This window comes from Dipodomys ordii, unplaced genomic scaffold (assembly GCF_000151885.1).
Source record: "Dipodomys ordii isolate 6190 unplaced genomic scaffold, Dord_2.0 Scaffold2, whole genome shotgun sequence".
Taxonomy (NCBI): Eukaryota; Metazoa; Chordata; class Mammalia; order Rodentia; family Heteromyidae; genus Dipodomys; species Dipodomys ordii.
The window spans coordinates 21,473,638-21,493,417 of NW_012267218.1; the positions used below are offsets into that span (position 1 = coordinate 21,473,638).

The 19,780-nt window shown below is 49.6% G+C and overlaps 1 protein-coding gene across 1 annotated transcript in view; it reads right to left on the reverse strand.

Moving 5' to 3' along the window:
- Positions 1–9,007: 9,007 nt before the first annotated feature.
- Positions 9,008–19,780, reverse strand: part of Esrrb (estrogen-related receptor beta) — a 114,545-nt gene continuing 103,772 nt past the window's right edge. Inside the window, exons 6-7 of the mRNA XM_013012373.1 lie at positions 16,986–17,255; positions 9,008–11,048 (exon numbers count right to left, since the gene is read on the reverse strand). Of these exons, the coding sequence (XP_012867827.1) occupies positions 10,804–11,048; positions 16,986–17,255 (515 nt within the window). The 3' untranslated portion in view covers positions 9,008–10,803. The remainder of the gene's footprint in view (positions 11,049–16,985; positions 17,256–19,780) is intronic.

Consider the following 19,780-nt stretch of genomic DNA (forward strand, 5'->3'; position numbering starts at 1 on the left):
TCCTTTACTTTCTTTTCTGACTTACCCAAAGATATGTATAACCTTTAGGAGTCCAGGGGCTACAACTATCTCCATGTGCTTTGTGACTGACCACATACCACTGAATTCTGGTGAGGTGCAGAAGCAATGATTAAAAAGCTCATCAGGAGGCTGGCAGTTTTCCCCAGGGTCCAAGGTTACCACTTTCCAGCACAAGGTCAGTCATCCCTACTAGATATCAGGGTTCCAGTGGGCAATTTCTGAAAGGCTTGATGAAGGGGAAGTTGGAGGAAAATCAATCTGGGGACGGGCATACTGCTGGCTGGGGCAGGTGTGGGAGAGCAACACCTTGCTCTTCCTGCCCTTCCGCCTCCACCCCAAATGGCTACAGGTTCTCCAGGCATGGTCAGGGAATACCTTGGGCCAGCCCTACAGCCAGAGCCAAGGCTTTTCTGAGCGGCCCCAGGAAATGGCCTGGTCAGTTTCCTGTCGAGGAACTTCCCTAACACAGAGCTGTTGCTCTGGACTCCCTGCTGCAGCGAACAACTTTATCATCCGGTTTTCCCAGCCAGAAGAGGCTGAGATGGAGGATTTTCTTGGGGTTGGAGATGACCCTATGAAAGACAAGGGGTTATAGCAGAAAAGGAAGGTGAAAGGGAGGGATGGAGGGAGGAAGGGAGGGAAGGTTGGAGGGTCTGGCCAGATCCGCAGCTCTCCTGCAATTTATCTTGATTCTTTCGATCTGTCATTGGAGTCACTTTCTAAGCCTGCTGTCTAGAATACTGCAAGGAGTAGCTTCAAGCAGCAGTGATCTGTTGCTCACAGTCCCCAAGGCAAAAAGCCAGGATCAAGGCAGTGATAGGCATGCTTTCTCCTGGGAGCTGTGGGGAGACTCTGTTCCAGGCCTCGCTCCTGGGTTCAGGTGGTCATATTTGATGTTGTCTGGCTTGTGTTAGCCCTCGCTCCGTTCCCTCCCGTCATTTTCATGTCACCGTCTTTCCAGCATCTCTGCGTGTTCTCCTTTTCCTAGGAGGATACCAGTGTCTGGACTGAGAGCCACTCTGAATTCAGAATGATCTCATCTCCCATTACTTCCCACTCACTATAGACACCAAAGCAACAGCCGCTAGGTCTGGCCTGGCCAAGAGATGCGAAGGTGGGACATCCGCTTGCCTTTTTGTTTGGAAGACATGTATTTACCCCCCACAGGAAAGTCCTGAACTGCATGAACTAGATCTAAGACCCAACGTGTTGCTGAGGGTGTGGGGCAGCAGTAGTAAACTGGAGTGGGCCCAGGGCGGGTCCAGAGGAGCAGAAGAGGGACCGAGGGGGCACCAGAAGCCTTGACTTCAAGGATAAGTAGATCTCTTGTTAGCAACAGTCACCACCGTTAATCAACAAACACGTTGATTTGGAAAGGCGGAATTGTAGACTCCAGTAAAGGAAAATGATCAACAACATCTCATCCTCCTACATCCACAGGAAATTGGAGATCCTGCATTGCCTGAAAGGATCACAGAGACCCATAGGGCAAACTAAACCATATCCCTGAAAAGGCAAACATCTAGACTGAAGAAGAGAATGCTAATGAAGAAACTACTACTTACCCCATTTATACTTGGTTCTCTGTGTTGTGTATTTTGTGTAAGGGGAGGGACTTACTTTACCATCCCATACTTATTAGACAAGCACTCTACCTACCACTTGAGCCATACTCCCAGTCCTTTTGCTTTTGGCTTATTTTCAGATGGGGCTCAGCCTTAGACCTTAATCCTCCTATCATCACCTCCTGAGTAGTTGGGATTACAGGTGTAGACCACCACGTCCATCCCACTACTTTGTACATTTTCATACATAAAGTCACCATAGTGACTCAGATTACCTGCCCATCCTAGTCACAGGGCTCCTGCAGGTTGAGACATGGGCCACCCAGTAGAGAGGGAGAGTGGGTGGCCTTTACCTGGCCCTGACCAGGCACCTGTGTCCTCTGTCCTATGCCCTCATGCAACCTCTGCTCCACGTGGAGACCAGTGGGGACCTCAGGCCACGTGAGGAGAGGCACCAGAGATAGACAGCTGAAAGCGCGTTTGACTTCAAGGAAATGTTCTGGAAACCAAACTCTCCCAGCTTCCCCCTGGAAATTGCTTTGTTTAATATGCAAAGTGCAGCTGTGTTTAGATGACATCTCAGCATCCATCACCCTATGCAAATCCTGACCCTGGGGAAGAGAAGGCCCTGTAAGTCACTCGATCTCCTAATCAGGTGTGTGCGGGTGACAGCAGGCCAGGAGAGTAGCACAGGGGGTAGCTGGCAGCTCACCGCAAGAGGCTTGATAACGAACAGTGAGAGAGAGAGAATCTGGGCCTTCGTGGGTGGCTTGGTTGGCCCATTTCAGTGCCCAACAGTGTGGGCAGCTTGGGCCCTTGCAACTCCTCCCTTCTTCAGGGTAGCTGCTCTTGGATTAGGCATGGAGCTGTTGAGTAGTCAAGTGAAGGACAGAGCTCCAAACAAGTTGCTGCTGGGCTTTGGGACAGTGAGTCCCTATCCTTCCCTGGGATGTGTATGGAGAATGTCCCAGGCCTGAGTGTCTGACCATCCAGGGAAAAATGATGCATTTGAATGTAAGACTTGGGGCTTGCGACCAAGCCTACCTGCTAGTCTCTCAGCCTGTCTCTACACCATGGCCTTCAACAATGAGAGCACATCATCCCAGATAGACATGCAAGTTGTCCATTAGCTTGGAATTTCACGTAAGTGGTGAAGAATTGTTCAGTGTGTATCTCAGGTACAACAGATCCTTGGTCTCCAAGGGTGATTGGTTCCAAGGAGACTGAGAAAGAGCCCCAAAGGCATAGGATGCAGCCAGGCGCTGGTGGCTCACACCTGTAACCCTAGCTACTCAGGAGGCTGAGATCTGAGGATCGCGGTTCAAAGCCAGCCCAGGGAAGGAAAGTCCATGAGACTCTTATTTCCAATTAACCACCAGAAAACTGGGAGTGGCACTGTGGCTCAAGTGGTAGAGCTCTCGCCTTAAGCTGAAGAGGTCAGGGACAGTGTGCAGGCCCAGAGTTCAAGCCCCAAGACTGACAAAAAAAAAAAAAAAGGCATAGGATACAGAGTTCAATATTCTACAACTACTCAAATTTACCTATGCTGGACATAGTAGGTCCAAAACAACATGGAATTGGTGTCATTGCTGCCTCCAAAGTACGGTGGCATGCACTAGTATGGTTTAACAAAAACTAGATCTTCTTTCCTGCTCTTTCTCTCCCACAGTGTGGATGCCTGATATATTTTTTTCCATAATCCTACCCAGCTTTTGCTAAGGAGATCTGTGTAGCCACAGAAGTTGAATTCAGGAGCCAGAGGCAGAGACTGATACCACCACGGTTTTCTTAGGTAAGCAGAGGCTGTTGTCCGTGATGGCACTGCTGTGGGGGTGGGGGAAGGGTGGGGGGGGAGGGGGGAGGGTTGGGTCATGGAATGTCAGGGTTATTTTTTGCCAAACATTCTGCCTCATCATTGTCCTAGATTAACAGCCAACATGATTAAGGCTGCTTCTTGGTATGGAAGCCAGTGATCCCTAGCAATAACTCCAACAGACTTTCCCAACTGTAGAGGTCATTTATGTCTTAACAGTTTTTTGTTTGTTTGGTGGTACTAGCGTTAGAACTCAGGGCTTTCTGGTTGCTCAGTAGGTGCTCTTCCACTTGAGCCATGCTTTTAATTCTTATTTACATCTCCTGAGAGCTGCAGCTTTACGCATTTACCTCCCCTCAAATTACTGTCTTGACTCTGAGGATACCTTATTAGGTAAGCCATTCATTGTTCCCCTTGGAAATGCTCATTTCCTGGAAAATGCCACAGATATGGACATATCATTAGCATAATCGTTAAACCCTCTCCATAAAAGTGTCTTAAGACTAAGGGTTCAGGCCACTAAGATGATTGGTTGAACTGCCTGCCCTCACTCTCCTTTTGAGATGTACTCCTGTTTTATGATTTTTTTTCTCTGCCCCCTGCCCCCCATCATAGGGCTTGAACTCAGGGCCTGGGCTACGTCTCTGCACCTCCTTGTGCTCAAGGCTAGTGCTCTATCACTTGAGCCACAGCACCACTTCTGACTTTTTTAGAGTAGTGTATTAGAGTCTTACAGATTTTTCTGCCTGGGCTGGCTTCAAACTGTGATCCTTAGATCTCAGCCTCATGAATAGCTGGGGTTATAGGCATGAGCCACTGGCACTGAGCTGTTTTTTTGTTTTTGTTTTTGCCAGTCTTGGGGCTTGAACTCAGGGCCTAGGCACTGTCCCTGAGCTTCTTTTGCGTAAGGCTAGCACTCTGCAACTTGAGACACAGCACCACTTCTGGCTTTTTCTGTGTCTGTGATCCTGAGGAATTGAACCCAGGACTTCATGCATGCTAGGGCAAGCACTCTACCACTAAGCCACATCCCAGCCTCCCGGCTGCTTTTATGTTTTCTTTTTTTGCCATTCCTGGGGCTTGAACTCAGGGCCTGGGCTCTGTCCTGAGCCCCTCTGAACTCAAGGCTTGTGCTCTACCACTTGAGCCACAGTGGCATTTCCAGCTTTTTCTGAGCAGTTTCTTGGAGATAAGAGTCTCATGGACTTTCCTCCCCTGAGCTGGCTTTGAACTACAATCCTCAGCTCTCAGCCTCCTGAATAGTTTGGATTACAGGTGTGAGCTACTGACATCCAGACATTTCTTGTACTTCAATAAAATCTAGCTTCTGCTTCAGTGAATCGGCTTTGTTAGATTCCTATGTGTGCCTGTGCCTGAATTTTGTGTGTGTGTGTGTGTGCGTGCGTGCGTGCCAGTACTAGGAATTGAACTCAGACCTTGTGCTCTCACTTGGCCTTCCTTGCCTGACCCCCTTTTCCCCCAAGGCTAGTGCTCTACCACTTGAGCCACACCTCCACTTCTGGGTTTTAGCTGGCTAACTGGAGATGAGTGTCACAGGGACTTTCCTGACTGATCAAGGAATCAGGCAGAGAAGGGAGGGATGAGGGAGCCTGAGGAGGCTGACTTGAGTCAGGGAGGGCTGAGAGCAGTGTGAACTACAGACAAAGACACAGCTGCTGATGCTTGCAGTGAATTAAACTCTGCGTAGCTCCTGCTTGGTAATGCTGGGTAAGACTGCGGTTCCTTGCAGTGTTGTGTTTGGCTGTGCTGTTCTTGGGAAATGACTGTCAGAGCATTGCACGTGGCGGGGGCTTTATCTGGGACATGTGTTTACATGGGGTCTTGGTGGGCCTGAGTCCCTGATGGAAGTGACAGATGGGTCATCCACAAATCTTCCTGATTGGCCCACAAGCCGGGCAGGCTTTTAGCCTCGCTCTAAGCTTGTCATATCTGTGGATGGAAGGAGGGGATGAGGTCTTGATTTTCCTGTTCTCGGGGAAATGTGGCGATATCAGAGTCCCTGTTAGAGCCCCCCGTGCCTCATGGTGTGTCTTGGCTGGTGATCGTGGCCGCTGGGATGTCGGCACAGGTGTGCTGGGTGCTGGGGCTGACAAGGGAGAGAAGCCTTCTGCCTTCCTAGGCCATCCTGCAAGAGGCAGGCTTGGCTTGTGCACCTCAGACACTGGGCTCTGAATGGTGGAACCCCAGTACTCACCCTGCCCCCCCACCCCTGCTGCCCACTTCAGGCAAAGGCCACAGGGGCAGAGGAGACAGTCACCAGCTAGGGCCACATGGGGACAGGAAGAAGACGGACATTTGCCTCTGTCCTCTCAGCTCTTGGGCAGCAAGTCCAGAGGTCTGCATGCTGCACATGGAAGTGTTGGGGTGAGAGTCTGGCCAGGTGGGATGCATCAAACATCAAGCAGTGGGAGGAGCTTGGAAGCGGCAGCTGACACTCCCCAAATCCCGTTTCCTTCTTGAAAAGTGGCTTCCAGAATGGTTTCCTTTGATAATTCCTAGGGCTTTTCAACTTCAGCAGTGCTGGCCGTTGGGAGGGGACAATCTTCAAGTTGGGGGGAGACTGTCGTGCACAGGTGGAAGTTTAACAGCCTCTACTCACTAGATGCCAGCATCACCCCTGAGTGTGATAATAAATAATGTCTCTGGATGGAGGCCTGTGTTCTTCAGAGGACACACTTGTAAACTGCTGGCCTAATCTAGCCACGCAGCTGTGTAGCCCTAGGGCTAGCGAGCTTCCTAGAGACATACAAAGGTGGTCTCCAAGACCCCTCTGCAAATCTATGTTTTGAAGATGATTTAAACTTTATCCACTAAGACCTGGGCACCAGTGGCTCATGTCTATAATCCTAGCCACTCAGGAGGCTGAGATCTGAAGATGGTGGTTCAAAGATACCCTGGGCAATAAAGTCTGTGAGACTCTTAGTTATATTCAATTAACCACCAAAAAGCTGGAAGTGTGGCTCAAATAGTAGAGCACCAACCTTGAACAAAAAGCCTAAGGGACAGTGACCTCAGTTCAAGCCTCAGTACCAGCACAGACACATGCCCCAAGTAACACACACACACACACACACACACACTATCACATACACTTTATCCTCTTTTTTTTTTTTTGGCCAGTCATGGGGCTTGAACTTAGGGCCTGGGCACTGTCCCTAGGCTTCTTTTGCTCGAGGCCAGCACTCTACCACTTGAGCCACACAGTACCACTTCCGGCATTTTTGTTTATGTGGTACTGAGGAATCAGACCCAGGGCTTCATGCATGCTAGGCAAGCATGCTACCACTAAGCCACATTGCCAGCCCATATCCTCTAAAAAATACATTCCCCTCTATTTCTTACTATGGATGCCTGAAAGCCAAAGATAGTGCTCAACACTATATACTATGCTTTCTCCTATCTATGCATACAAACTTTATCCATGGTTAAACTTTATCCAGGATAAAGTTTAATTATAAATTAGGCACACAGAGATTAACAGCTACTGATGAAACAGACCAATCAAAACAATGTACTTTAGTAAGAGCTATTTAAAACATGGGAATTGTTTGGCGTGGCTTAATAAAGAGTTTAAAAGAAAAAGGGAAAAAAGGAAAGCTCATGCCTGTAATCACAGGTACTCAGGAAGTGGAGGCAGGAGGATCATGAGTTCAAGGCCAGCCCAGGCAAAGTTAGCAAGAGCATATAAGAAATAAAATACAAACATATGTGTTTGGAGAGTGGCTCAAGGGGTAGAACACGTGCCTAGCATATTTGAGGACCTGGATTCAATGCCCAGTACAAGAGTGGGGGAAAACGTACTTACTAATAATCCACAAGCTAGAGCCCTTCATTCCCACATTTATCCTTCCTCCTCTCCCCCAGTGAACTTACACATTAGCTATGCTGAACAACTCCATGTGATCCTACCACATTTCCTTATATGAAATTACACTCACAAAACAAAACAAAAAAGCTAGCAGAATCTTACTATGGAATAGACCAGTGTGAGGACAAAGGACAAACTGAAGCAGACAGAAATGAGTTTTGTTGTTGTTTTTTTAATGAGCCCTGTGGCTCAAGTAGTAGAGTGCTAACCTTGAGCAAAAGGAGCTCAGGGACAGTGCCCAAGCCCTGAGTTCAAGCCCTAGGACTGGCAAAACAAAAACAGATGAGCCTTAATTCTTCTGACTTTGCAAACCTCCGGATCAAACCCTGCCTGATGCCTGCACCACTTCTGAAATGTGTGTGTGTATAAAGCAAATAAATCCCTATAAGCCTTTTACTTGAATGGAATGCTGCTTCGTCCCTCTCCTATGCTTCTCTTAAAACATGGGCTGTGCTCTTTCTGGTTCATGTTTATTGATGTCCCATTTTCCTGGCACTGCTGAAATTACTGAGCACCTTACAAAGAGCTGCTCAGACTCAGACTTCTCAAAATACACTTTTGCTATGACCCTATATTTACTTCTGTTTTTGCAGTGCTGGGATTGAACCTAGGGCCTTGTACACACAAGGCAAGCACTGATGCTGCTGTTCAAATGTCCATGTAACCCACCTCTGCCCTCCAGACTTCCCCAATCCTCTCCTAGCATCTGGCTGAGGGGAATGTCACTCAGAAGGCAGTTTAGACAGGTAATACACAGACACTCCCCAGTAGGTCCTGGATATAGTCCAGATCCACAGGACCAGATAGGAGACCCCTAGGCCATGTGACTATCAAGGTTGGGGGGAGGTACACTTTGGGAGAACATGGAGAAGTGGAAGTGGGTACTGTGGTAGGAGGCAGTGCTGCCGGCATCTCAAGAAACCACTCTGGCTAGACTACCACTATCAGACAAGAAAGCACTTTCTCGACAGAGATGTTCTTGGGAGCTGTTCTATGGTCAACAGCTCTGGGCCCTTCAGTCTCCTAGTCACAAGCTTGACACTGTCGCCCACCTGGTCTCTTTTCTGCCCCTGACGGGGGTAGAGGGGGAGGGAAATCTGGAGAGAAGGGCCCTTCTGCATGCAAAAGTTGGAGGACTGGTGAACAAGCCATCGGGCACCTTTAGAAAGGAGAGAGAGCACCACCTTCTCCATGGTTGGATTTTGTTTTATTTCTTGGTTTGTCTCAGAGTTAAAGCTGAGAAGGGCTGTTTCCTCCTTACAGATTTTTTTTCCTTTTTCCAGAAATGGCAGATTTGGGATAAACTTAAGTTCTATTTGAGGGCTTGGGGTCTCTTCAAAGTTATGTCTCCTTCAGCTCCCACTAAGCCACTGCCCTGCCCCAGCATCCCCCAGGAGACCCCACCTCTTGCAAGGCTTTTAACTATGAAGTCACCCCCACTTTCTCTGGAAGCCCCTGTGGACCCAGCCGGGTTGCACAACAGGCTTTCCCATAGGTGGAGCTCCCTTGTCACCTGCTTCCTGTTGCTCCTATTGGGGAGGCCACCCTGCTCCCCACCCCCAACACCATGAGCTCATGCCAACAGTCTTCAGAAGACACAGGACACAAAGGTGGGTGATGCACAAGCTGGGGCTGGCACAGGCAGACCAGCCAGCAGAGCACTTGAATCCCTGGCAATATCTCCTTCTGTCCCCTCAGATGCACACATAAGCCGGGGCCGGGGGGAGGGGGCAGGAGCATACCCCCAACTTCTCCCATGAAGAAGTCTCAGCTGGCCAGGCCCTTGCCCCTAACCGGTATGCTGGAATTCAGCCTGAATTCCAAATGCCAGCAAGTCACCTCTGCTGTGAATGTGGTGGGCATGGAAAGCCAGAGGACTGGCACTGCTGACTACAGCATCAGCTCCTCCAGTGACTCAGACTTCAGGTTCTCCACAGCGAGGGGGACCACTGTGAGGACATCAGAAAGGGGCCCTGCAGAGCAGTGGGGTCTCACCAGCCTCCTGGAGGAGCTCAGCATGTCCCAGCACTGTGTGGGCTGACAGCAAAGGAAACAATAGTGAGGGGCCAGACAGGGGTCCCAGTGCAGACTGAGAGCTGCCTGCCTCCTCTGGCTAGCGTGCAATGAGGACTCCCTGAAGTCTCCCAGCTGGGTGTAGAAGATAGCTGACTGGCAGATCTTGTGTTCCACCAGGGATTGAACCCTCCCTCGTTAGGAGCTCCGCCCTGCATGGCCATCCCCTGAGCACAGATTAGGAACTCCTTGAGTGGGTGAAAGCTGACTTTGGCTGTCACCCACAGAACCAACCGTGCCTGAATGTCTGAGTGAGAGGTTTCCCATGCCACAGCACGAAAGTCCGGGCAAAGCAGGATGGCGGGTCAACCTTACATAGCAGCTCCGGAGTGCAGGGACCCTGCCAGAGATCTGGCCCAGGCGTGGGACCCAGGTCCTTATTTCAGGACTGGCAGGAAGCCGCCCTCTGGGGGTACCATCTGCTTGTCCATTGGGACGCAGCGGAAGGGCATTTGTGTCAACTGCCAGCAGGGACCAGGCAGGCTGGAAGTCCCAAGTCCCTCTCTGAGGCTTACCCTGTACCTTATTTCTGCTCGTGACCTTCCTGTGCTTGACAAAGAAAGCTTGGGGCCTCTCCCCACCCTCCCACGTCCCTCCCAGCACCGTCAGCCGTCTGCCAAAGCCAGGGTATCCTGGATGGGGCCAGGCCCTGTGGAGGAGGTGGAGAGAAAGCACAGGGCGAGGCCTGGACCCTGCTCTTCTGAGGCAGCCTGTTCCCACCAACAGACCCTGAAGTCATCTCTGAGCTCTGAGGTAGGGGAAGGAAGTAGCCACGGGGTGCTGGGGGTGGGGGGAGTGAGGAGGGGCACAGGACTGTAATGGCTGGTAGCTGAGAGAACAGAATGGTGCCCAGGAAACTCCAGTGATTGCTCCTGGTTGGGAGGAAGGAGGGAGGGAGGCAGAGAGGCATCTGGACGGTGGAGGTGTGGAGGCCCCTAGAGGGCCCCAAAGAGATCAGAGCAGGCAGACTCTGCAGGAAGATGCTCCAAGGACCTGCCCTCTTTGAGAGTACCTTAGTGGTTCCCAACCTGAGCTGCCAGAGTTCTGGATGCTGAGTGCTTCCCACCTAGGCTGTGGACAAGGAAGGCCCAGGCAATGGACATGCTGCCTCTTAGTGGCTTGGCGGGGTAGGGGTGCTTCCTTCAGTGGACTCCAGTCCCAAGGGGAGTCAGCCCTGACCTAGGCTTCAGTGCTACCCACAGAGAAGGAAATACATACCAAAGAAATAGCCCATGACAGATTGCAGGTGAGCCTGGGCCCCTGCCCTCCTATCCCTGTCCCCTGTCCCCAGTGCCCATAGGGAGTCTTCACACACGGCCGGAAGCAGGAAACCCCTTTCTCTGGGACAGCACAGAGTCATGATGTAGGGGTCAGAGGACGAGGCTGGTGCTGTGGAGGTCTCCGAGTAGGTCCATCCGTCTCTCGGTCCATATGCGGGGCCATCAGACCTTGGCCTCCAGCATCTCCAAGAAGAGTTTGTGCATGGGCACCTTGCCCTGCAGCTTGATGCTGTAGAAGTGCTGCACGGCCTTGGCGGCCGTCTGCCGCAGCAGGGGCAGCGTCAGCAGCAGCTTGCCCGTCCTCCGTGGCTCCTCGTGGCGCTGGCTCAGCTCATAGTCCTGCAGCGCCTCATGGAGCAGGTCCTGCAGCTTCTGCACTGCCTCCAGGTCCTCGATGTACATGGAATCTATGAGGACAAGTAGAGTGTCAGTGCCTGGCCCGGCTGGGGATTGCTGCCTTGTAAGCAAGTAGGCTCAGGCCTGGGGGCAGATACACATCTACAGGAAACACTTACCACCACCACCATCATCATCATCATCATCAATTCGTTGTTCAAAGGAGTTACAATTCCATAAGTCAAATTGTAAGTGCAATGCTTCTCGGTCAGTGTCACCCCTTTCATCATTCTCTCCCATTTTCCTCCTCCAATCCCTATCCTCAAGTTATATAGTACATTAAATATAATGGCTACCTTTGACAGATCCACATCTATGGGAAACATTGCCTTTGTGTGTGGTGTGTGTGTGTGTGCCAGAACTGGGGCTTAAACTCCAAGATGCACACTCTTCTTTAGCTTTTCTTGCTCAAGGCTGGTGCTTTACTGCTTGGGCCCTTCCTCCACTTCTGGCTTTTTTATTTAAGTGGACATACGAGTCTCATGGACTTTTCTGCACACGCTGGCTTTGAGCCTTAACCGTCAGATCTCAGCTTGAATAGCTAGGATTATAGCATGAGCCCCCTGTGCCTGGTGGGAAACAATTCTTGAAAGAGCATCTGGAAGCAGCTGTGGAGATGCTGGAGGATTTGAACCTGAGCAGAGCTGGAGGTGCCAGAGGGACCAGAGCTGGAATCCTGTGAGCCTCACTTGCTAGCTGTGAGGCAAGTTATTTAACTTCTCTCTGCCTCTTTTGGAAAGTGGGATAATATCTATGGCAATACTTCACCAGTTTAAAGGAGTAGCTGGGTAAGAGAATGCCCAGCACCAGGACCAGCTCCTCTAGCCTGCAGTGCAGTCACTAAGCCACATACTCCTGCTGGTTCCAGAACAAACAGACAGACACAGGGCCTGTGCTCTAGGCAGGAGTGCCCTTTGCTGGATTGTGGGATGGGGTAATGAATAAAGCCAATGGGAGTTCTCAGTTCTTGGTGGCAGGGCTGTGGGAATAATGTAGTGGCTGGAATCTTGCCAAGCCAGGGCTTGATCCCCAATACTTCAAAGAAAGAAAAAATTGGGCCAGGTGCTTGTGGCTCATTCTTATAAGCCGAGCTACTCAGGAGGCTAAGATCTGAGGATAGAGGTTCAAAGCCAGCCCAGGGAAGGAAAGTCTGTGAGACTCTTATCTCCAATTAACTACCAGAAAACCAGAAGTGGAGCTGTATCCTAATGTGGCAGAGCACTAGCCTTCAGTAAAAGAGCTCAGGGATAGCACCCAAGCCCTAAGTTCAAGCTCCATGACTGACAAAAAACATTGGGGAGGGCTTTGAATTGGGGACCATGAAACTGAGGTTGAAGAAAACTAATACAAATTCCAGCAGAGCAGGGATGCACTGGCAGACACAGGTCAGTTAGGTCTGTGCCCAACAAAGCAAAGGGACTCTCTTCCTTCTGCCCTTCCTCAATATATCTGACCACCATCTTAACCATAGCTAAGACTTGCCAGGTGTCAGCAGTGGTGGACAGTGGGAGCTATGCACGAAAGCTGTGTAAATGTTCGGAATCTCTCAGGAAAGGGCAGGTGAGTCCTTTGCATGCTGGGTTGGTTTAGATCCCACACTGCTAAGAGAAGCTGCATCAACTGGCTCACCCAGGTGATTCACCAGACTTTCTGGATCTATATCCAGCTGAGGCCTTCCAGCCTTTCTCTTGGCTGAGGAGTAATACAACTACATAGAAAAGATTCACAGTGGCTGAGTAACTTTGTCTCTTTCAGATTGTTTCATCTGTAAACTATTTTTTGTTTTCTGTGACAGTACTGGGGTTTAAACTCAAGACTCTTCACTCTTGTTTAGCTTTTTCACCCATGGCTGACACTCTACAACTTGAGCCACACCTTAACTTCTGGCTTTTGGCTGGTTAATTGGAGATAAGAGTCAGATTTAGCTGCTGTGGCTGGCTTCTAACCATATCTTCATAACTCAGCTTCCTGGGTAGCTGATTCTTTTGTTGTTGTTGTTGTTTTGTTTTGGCCGGTCCTAGGGATTGAATTCAGGGCCTGGGCACTGTTTCTGAGCCTCTTTGTGCTCAAGGCTAACACTCTAGTAGTTGAGAGCCACCGCACCACTTCTGGCTTTTTCTGAATAGTTTACTGGAGATAAGAATCTCATGGATTTTCCTGTCTGGACTTGCTTCGAACCATGATCCTCAGATCTCAGCTTCCTGAGTAGCTAGGATTACAGGCATGAACCACCAGCACCCAGCAGTAGCTAGGATTATAGGTGTGAGCCACAATGATCATTGTTATAGGGACTCCGGCACTGCAGTGCCATACTGAGACCATACCTAAGTATCGTCCATATTTTTCTGTTCTTTTCCACCAAGGCAGCCAGGACTCCTTTGTCAACTGAGCACTGAAACATGGCTTTATTCCTGTACTCTAAATCACTCAAAATGTGGCCGGGCCCTGGGATGCCTGCCAGCTCCCCTCCCCATCCCATCACCGTCCCCCAACCTCCCCAAGGAGGCTGCAATTGGCAGGTGCCTTCAACCAAAAATGAAATAAAATAACATTGCAAGATTAATTTATTTGCAATCCATCAGCAAGTCTGTATCGATGGCATTGATAAACTGTTAATTACAAAATCAATGGCTATGAATTTTTCCTGCCACCACAGAACCCTAGAGATGCTGAGATGCAGGGTGAGTGACAGCCCAGAGGCCCCCAAGGCATAGGGATCTGGGGCCCAGTCTGGCTCTGGTAGTTTTCTGTCACCCCATCTTGTCACTGTGGCACCCACAGTGGCCTATGTGATGCCACCAAGATTTCTTAGTAGCCTCCTGGCCCACCCCTCCTCAGCATGGGTGAGTTTTGCTGCTCCAAAGCTACAGATTCTTCATGCTCCTGTAACCTTGCCTGGCTCTTTGTTGACCTGTTCCAACCTAGTCTTCAGTACCCTTGAGTAAGATACCACATTGCTTTTTCTACCCATCTTGCACTGGAAGGCCAATGACCAGGCTTTCTCTTCTCTCTGTCTTCTCTTGCTACTGGCCCAGCTTAGGGGGACACCTCCTCAACTGAAGGCCTGCCCCCACCTCCACCAAGAGCTAAATCTGACTAAGCCAGGTCTCACCTCTTGCTCTGGTTATGTCCATGTTCTCATTTTTCCCACTGGGGACACTTGCCTTCCCGCACTGAGAGCCAATCACGGCTCTAGAATGAATTTAGTCAGGAGTCCCAAATTGAGGATCTGACATCTTATGCTTGGCCAGCCTCCATCTAGAACCTCATCTACCTGCCTTCCTGCTCTAGCTGCTTTGGCTCCTCCTCTGCCATTCAGACTCCTGGGATACTAAACACATTGTAGGTTTCCCTGGAAAAGGGCCACGCCCAAGAGGTAGAGGTGCTAAAGTTCTTCTACATGTCATGATAGAAACATGACAGTACCTGGAGAAGGGTACAACACACAGTGAACCCTAACAGAAGCTATGCACTTCTTGTTAATGACAACAAATGCTGCCTATAATCCCAGCTACTCAGGAGGCTGAGATGTGAGGATCATAGTTCAAAGCCAGCCCGGGCATGAAAGTCTGTGAGACTCTTATCTCCAATTAACCAGCAGAAAATTGGAAGTGGTGCTGTGGCTAAAGTAGTAGAGCACTAGCTTAGAGCTAAAGAGTTCAGGGACAGTGTCCAGGCCCAAAGTTCAAGTCCCATGACTGACAAAAAAAAAATTGCTTCACTGATTTTAAGAGAGGAGATGGCTAAGTAACACATAGAACTCTGCTTTATCCTCAGCTATTCTGTAAATCTATAATACTTAAAACACCCAAAATACAGCATTTAATAGCCACCAACAAATACATTACACTTTTGGAATCTGGATATATAAATGAATTGTGTAATATTTTCCAACTACTATTTGGCCTTCTGTTGTTACTAATAAAAAGGAGCAGAAGCTGTATCCTCATCTGAATTAGGTCAGGTTCCCCAGGAGCAGAGCCCGAGACAGGTGTTAGGGCTCTGGGATTAGTAGAAGGCTGTGCTCAGAACAAGAGAGACAGGAAATACAGGGAAGGAGCCACGGCTCAGCCTGCTCTGCTGTCCAGCTCTAGTCTAGACTTTCAGCTGGGGCAGTCAGAGCTTTTAGTTGGAAGACTCAGCAGGGAAGTAAGGATGGGACCACTAGCTGGGTGAAGGATAAGTGAGAATGTCCCTGGACACTCAAAGGTCCACGTGTGTTAAGATGATCCGCCATGCCAGTTTTCCAGATGCTGAGGGCTTTCCTGGCTGTGGTGCTTTTTCAGTAAAAGTCCATCCTATGGAGCAAATCAGCTGTATGTCTCCATCCCGGATCCCGCTTTCTCCTACCACAAATGGACAACACTGTTTCCTCTTAACACTGGAAGAGTTACACCAATAATTAATATTTACCCAATATTTCCCCCAGGCAAAGAACTGGGATAATGGAATCATCTTCTATCTTTAATGCTCACAGAAGTGCTCCAAGGAGATAATGGGAAACAGCCCCATTGAACACACAAGGACACTTAGTTAACCCCAGGTTACACTGCTAGTATCAGAGATATCATTTGAATTTGGGGGAAAACCTTGAACTTGGGTCTGTGGATCTGACCCAGACTAGAGCAATTAATTTTGTCACATACTATCCTGCATCCTTGTGGGCAGGCATTCCAACACCTGTTTTCAAGAAGGGACCTTGAGTTTCCTCTCCTGTGGTAACCCCAACACCCAGCACAACAACACCCTACATAGTGTGGAGGTGCTTGAAGTATGGACACAGAGTAGATTCAAGTGCTGGTGAAGTGGGTTAAGAAAGAGAAATAGATCCAGCCACTGTTGGGTCACATGTATAATCCTAGCTACTTCTTAGGTAGGTTGAGATCTGCGAATTGTGGTTCAAAGGCAGCCCAGGTAGGAAATTCTGTGAGACTCTTTTCTCTAACTAGCTTATCTCTAGAAAAGAAGAAAACAGAAGTAGAGCTGTGGCTCAGTGGTAGGACATCAGCCTTGAGTGATAAAGCTAAGGGAAAGGGCCTAGGCCTTGAGTTTAAGCCCCAGTAGTGCCACAATAGGTAGATAGATGGCAGTGGATGAAAAGAATCAAAGAGTTGGTATAAGCTAGGGCTGATTTTGGAATTAGATAATGTTGGTTTTTAGTTCTAACTGCCATGGGTAAACTGTGTGATTTTCCTGGCCTCAGTATTCACATCTGTAAGATGGGGTTGCAATAACTGCTCACGGGACGGTTTGTAAAAAAGAAGTAAATTCAGAGCCACCTCAACAAACTGAGTATGTATGTGCCAGGTATATATGTGAATACAAATATACAGGCAAATGCCTTCAAGCTGGGTGTTAGCAGCTCATGCCTGGAAATCTAGCTACTCAGGGGATTGAGATCTGAGGGTTGCAGTTCAAAAAAAGCCAGAAGTAGAGATGTGGCTCTAGTTGTAGAACTCCAGCCTTAGGTGAAAAAAGCCAAGTGAGACTCTGAAGCCCTGAGTTCAAGCCCTACCAAGGGCATGCGTGCAAAGGTGCGCGTGCACACACACACGCACGCACACACACACACACACCCCTCTCTAATAGTCTTGTGGAATAAAAGCTGCTCACTGTCCTCATCTTAACTGCAAAGCAATTTGCTTAGGTGGTAGTTGTGGATTTGAACCTTAGTGACCAGCTCTAGGATCTTTATACTTTCCCTAAGGCGCTGACCTGGATATCAAGGCCTACAGAACACTCAACCAATGCTAGCCTTCATCAGTGTCGCTTCAACTTCATGCCACCCATGCAGTCTTTGGTGAGCATGGTGTCAGGTCTTCCCCTCAACTCTTCCCCATTTCACACATCCCTGCTCACCATGCTAGACACTCCTTGCTAGGCCCCTGCAGATTCTCCTACAGATCCCCAGCATGCTGAGATACACCCCCACACTCCCACCCCAATACCTGAGTTTGCCAGGGCCAGGGCCTTGAGGGTCACAAACTCCTCCTTCTCCACCTTCAGCTTCTTGTATCTGCGCACCAGCTGCAGGATGGCCTGGTAGAGCTCCAGCAGCCCCACCAGGCGGGAGTGCTCCTCATCCATGATGTAGTCCTCCGCATACACTAGTTTGTCGTCATAGGGCAGGGAGCGGTACACGATGCCCAGGATGAGGATCTCCATCCAGGCGCTCTGAAGCAGGCTCATCTGGTCCCCAAGTGAGAGACTTGAGAAGCCTGCAGGAGGAGTGGGGAAGGGAGACAGTGGTCAGGAGTGGACAGGGCAGGGAGGAGAGCAGGTGACTCGTAGGACTCACTGGGGGGCAGAGTAGGGTCAGGCTCAGGGGCAGAAGATCCCTGTGCCACTGCCAGACTCATTGTCCTTTCCTTGGTGTATGAGTCATGCTGGAATTCATGGGAAAGGTTTACATCACAAGGGCTCAGTCAATGTTGACAGTTATTATCGTTAGGAGGGTTAGTTTAAGGGTATTTTGCAAGTGTCATTTCCAAGAGGCATTCTGATTAATTAAATGCCTTTGTAATTTAAGAGTTTGCTGGATTCAGAGCAAAATCAGGAGGTGGCAGTACAGGGCTCTTCTCTTCTAGGAAGCTTCCAGGTCCTCTCTCTGTCTGTCTCTCTCTTTCTGTCTTTCTGTCTGTCTGTCTCTCTGTGTGTGTGTGTGTGTGTGTGTGTGTGTGTGTGTGTGTGTGTGTGTGTCTTTCTCTCTCTGTCTCTCAATGCTCATGCGGGGCCAGGGACTTTGTGCTTCAAAATGAGCCCTGATCCTAATGCGGGGTATCCAGCCAGGAATGAGGACTCAGCTGTTCGGGCCTGGGGCAGTCACCACAAGCTGGGGTGCTGGGAGGTCAAGGCCTCCAGGGTCCGGGGCATTTTTCTCTCACAGGCAGCCTGTGCTCTCAGGGGTGGAGCCCTGGGCCCAGGCTCACTCTCTCTTCTCTCTTCTAGCTGTTCTGTTCTGGGAACTGAGTCGCCGCAATTTCCCCCTCCTATGATGGCTGACTCCATAGTGAAAGGTGACTCAGGGTTGGGAAGGTGCCAGAATCCTGACATTGTCCTGTCCAGTGTGCTGTGATGGCTGCTTGGGGCTGTTAGCTGGACTTTCCACTTAGTAACCTGAGCCTTTGCCTGTGAGCCCAGCCTCAGCGTGGATGCTGCTCAGAGCTGCTGTGAGCACTACACATCACTGTGATCATGGAACAGGCAAGCTGGTGCTAAGCCTTTATTAATGGTGAGGTCTTCACCTGACAGATGAAGACGGCATACTGGCATTGCGCTGGCTATGAATGTAACTTAGGTAGTCAATGAATAGTTAAGTGCCAATGGCTCATGCCTGTAATCCTAGCTACTCAGGAGGCTGAGGTTTGAGGACTGTGGTTCAAGGCCAGACCAGACAGGAAAGTCTGTGAAACTCATCTCCAAAGCTGGAAATAGAACTGTGATCTGAATGTTAGAATAGTAGCCTTGAGCACAAGGGCTAGCTTCAAGCTAGCTTGAACGCAGGGTGTGGGCACTGTCCATAGGCCCTGAGTTCAACCCCTAGGACTGGCACAAAACAATCACACAACCAGCAAAAAGCTGAAAGCAGAAGAGTAACTCAAGTAGTTGAGCAGCAGTCCTGAGCAGAAAAGCTAAGAGCATCAGGACCTGAGTTCAAGGCCCAGTAGTGGCGCAGGCACACACACACCAAAAAAGTCAATTAATAACTTGATTTATGAAAGGGTGTGAAAAGCAGGCTAGTCCACTGATTTTTCACACTGCTTACCATCACATACAAGGACTCATTGGCTAAGTCCAACTCCGACCATGCTAGATTTACTAAAGAAGATGATTCACAAAGCCATTCATGCCATTCATGCACAACTTGAACAAATTTTAGTTTTTTCAAGGTAATTAAATGCATCAAAGAAGAAAGTCACTGACACAGGACCTAGCCCTGCTTAGATGCCCTTCTGATGTGGGGGTGCCTTAAGGACAAAGAGAGTGTACATGTGGTCACCTGCCAGGTCTCAGCAGAGTGCTGGCCCTGAGTGCAGTGACCCTCACTGCCACTGATGCTACACACTGGTGGCATTACACCTTTCTCTTCTGGACTTGCCTGGAGTCTGAGTGGTCCAGCCCTCCACGGCCTCCCTCCTGGGGCTTCTGCAGTCTCTCTATTTCCTACCCAGCACTTTGTCCCTTCACCCTCAAGGGTATACCAAGGGCACAGGCTACCTTGACCCTCTATTTTCCTGTTCAATAGCCCATCTGTACAACTTGGGCCTTGGATCACCATCTGGCTACAGGACTCCATGGTGACCAACCAGAGATCAGGGCAACAGGGGCAACCATTGATAGATATACCTCCTCAGGGGAGAGGCTGGGACAGAGAGGTGTCAGCCGTGTGTATGGTGCTATCTGGATTCCTGGCACAAGAGCCTACAGTGTCCAGGGAGCTGGGTGGTAATAAAAGATAGAAATGGACATCCAATTCCCCTTATCAGGTCCCTGGGTAGAAGAGAGGCCTTAGGCGACATTAATTAACAGATACCAATCAGCCTGCACAGGATGTGTGTGTGTGTGTGTGTGTGTGTGTGTGTGTGTGTGTGTGTGTGTGTGTGTGTGTGTGTGTGTTGAGGTGGAGGGCTACACTGGGAGGATGTCTGAGAGCAAACAGACTGGTAGGGAAGATGGAAAAGGTGGGCAGGGGAGAAATTAATAAACAACTGTACTAAGAAGTAGCACCGAGGGCTGGGAAGGT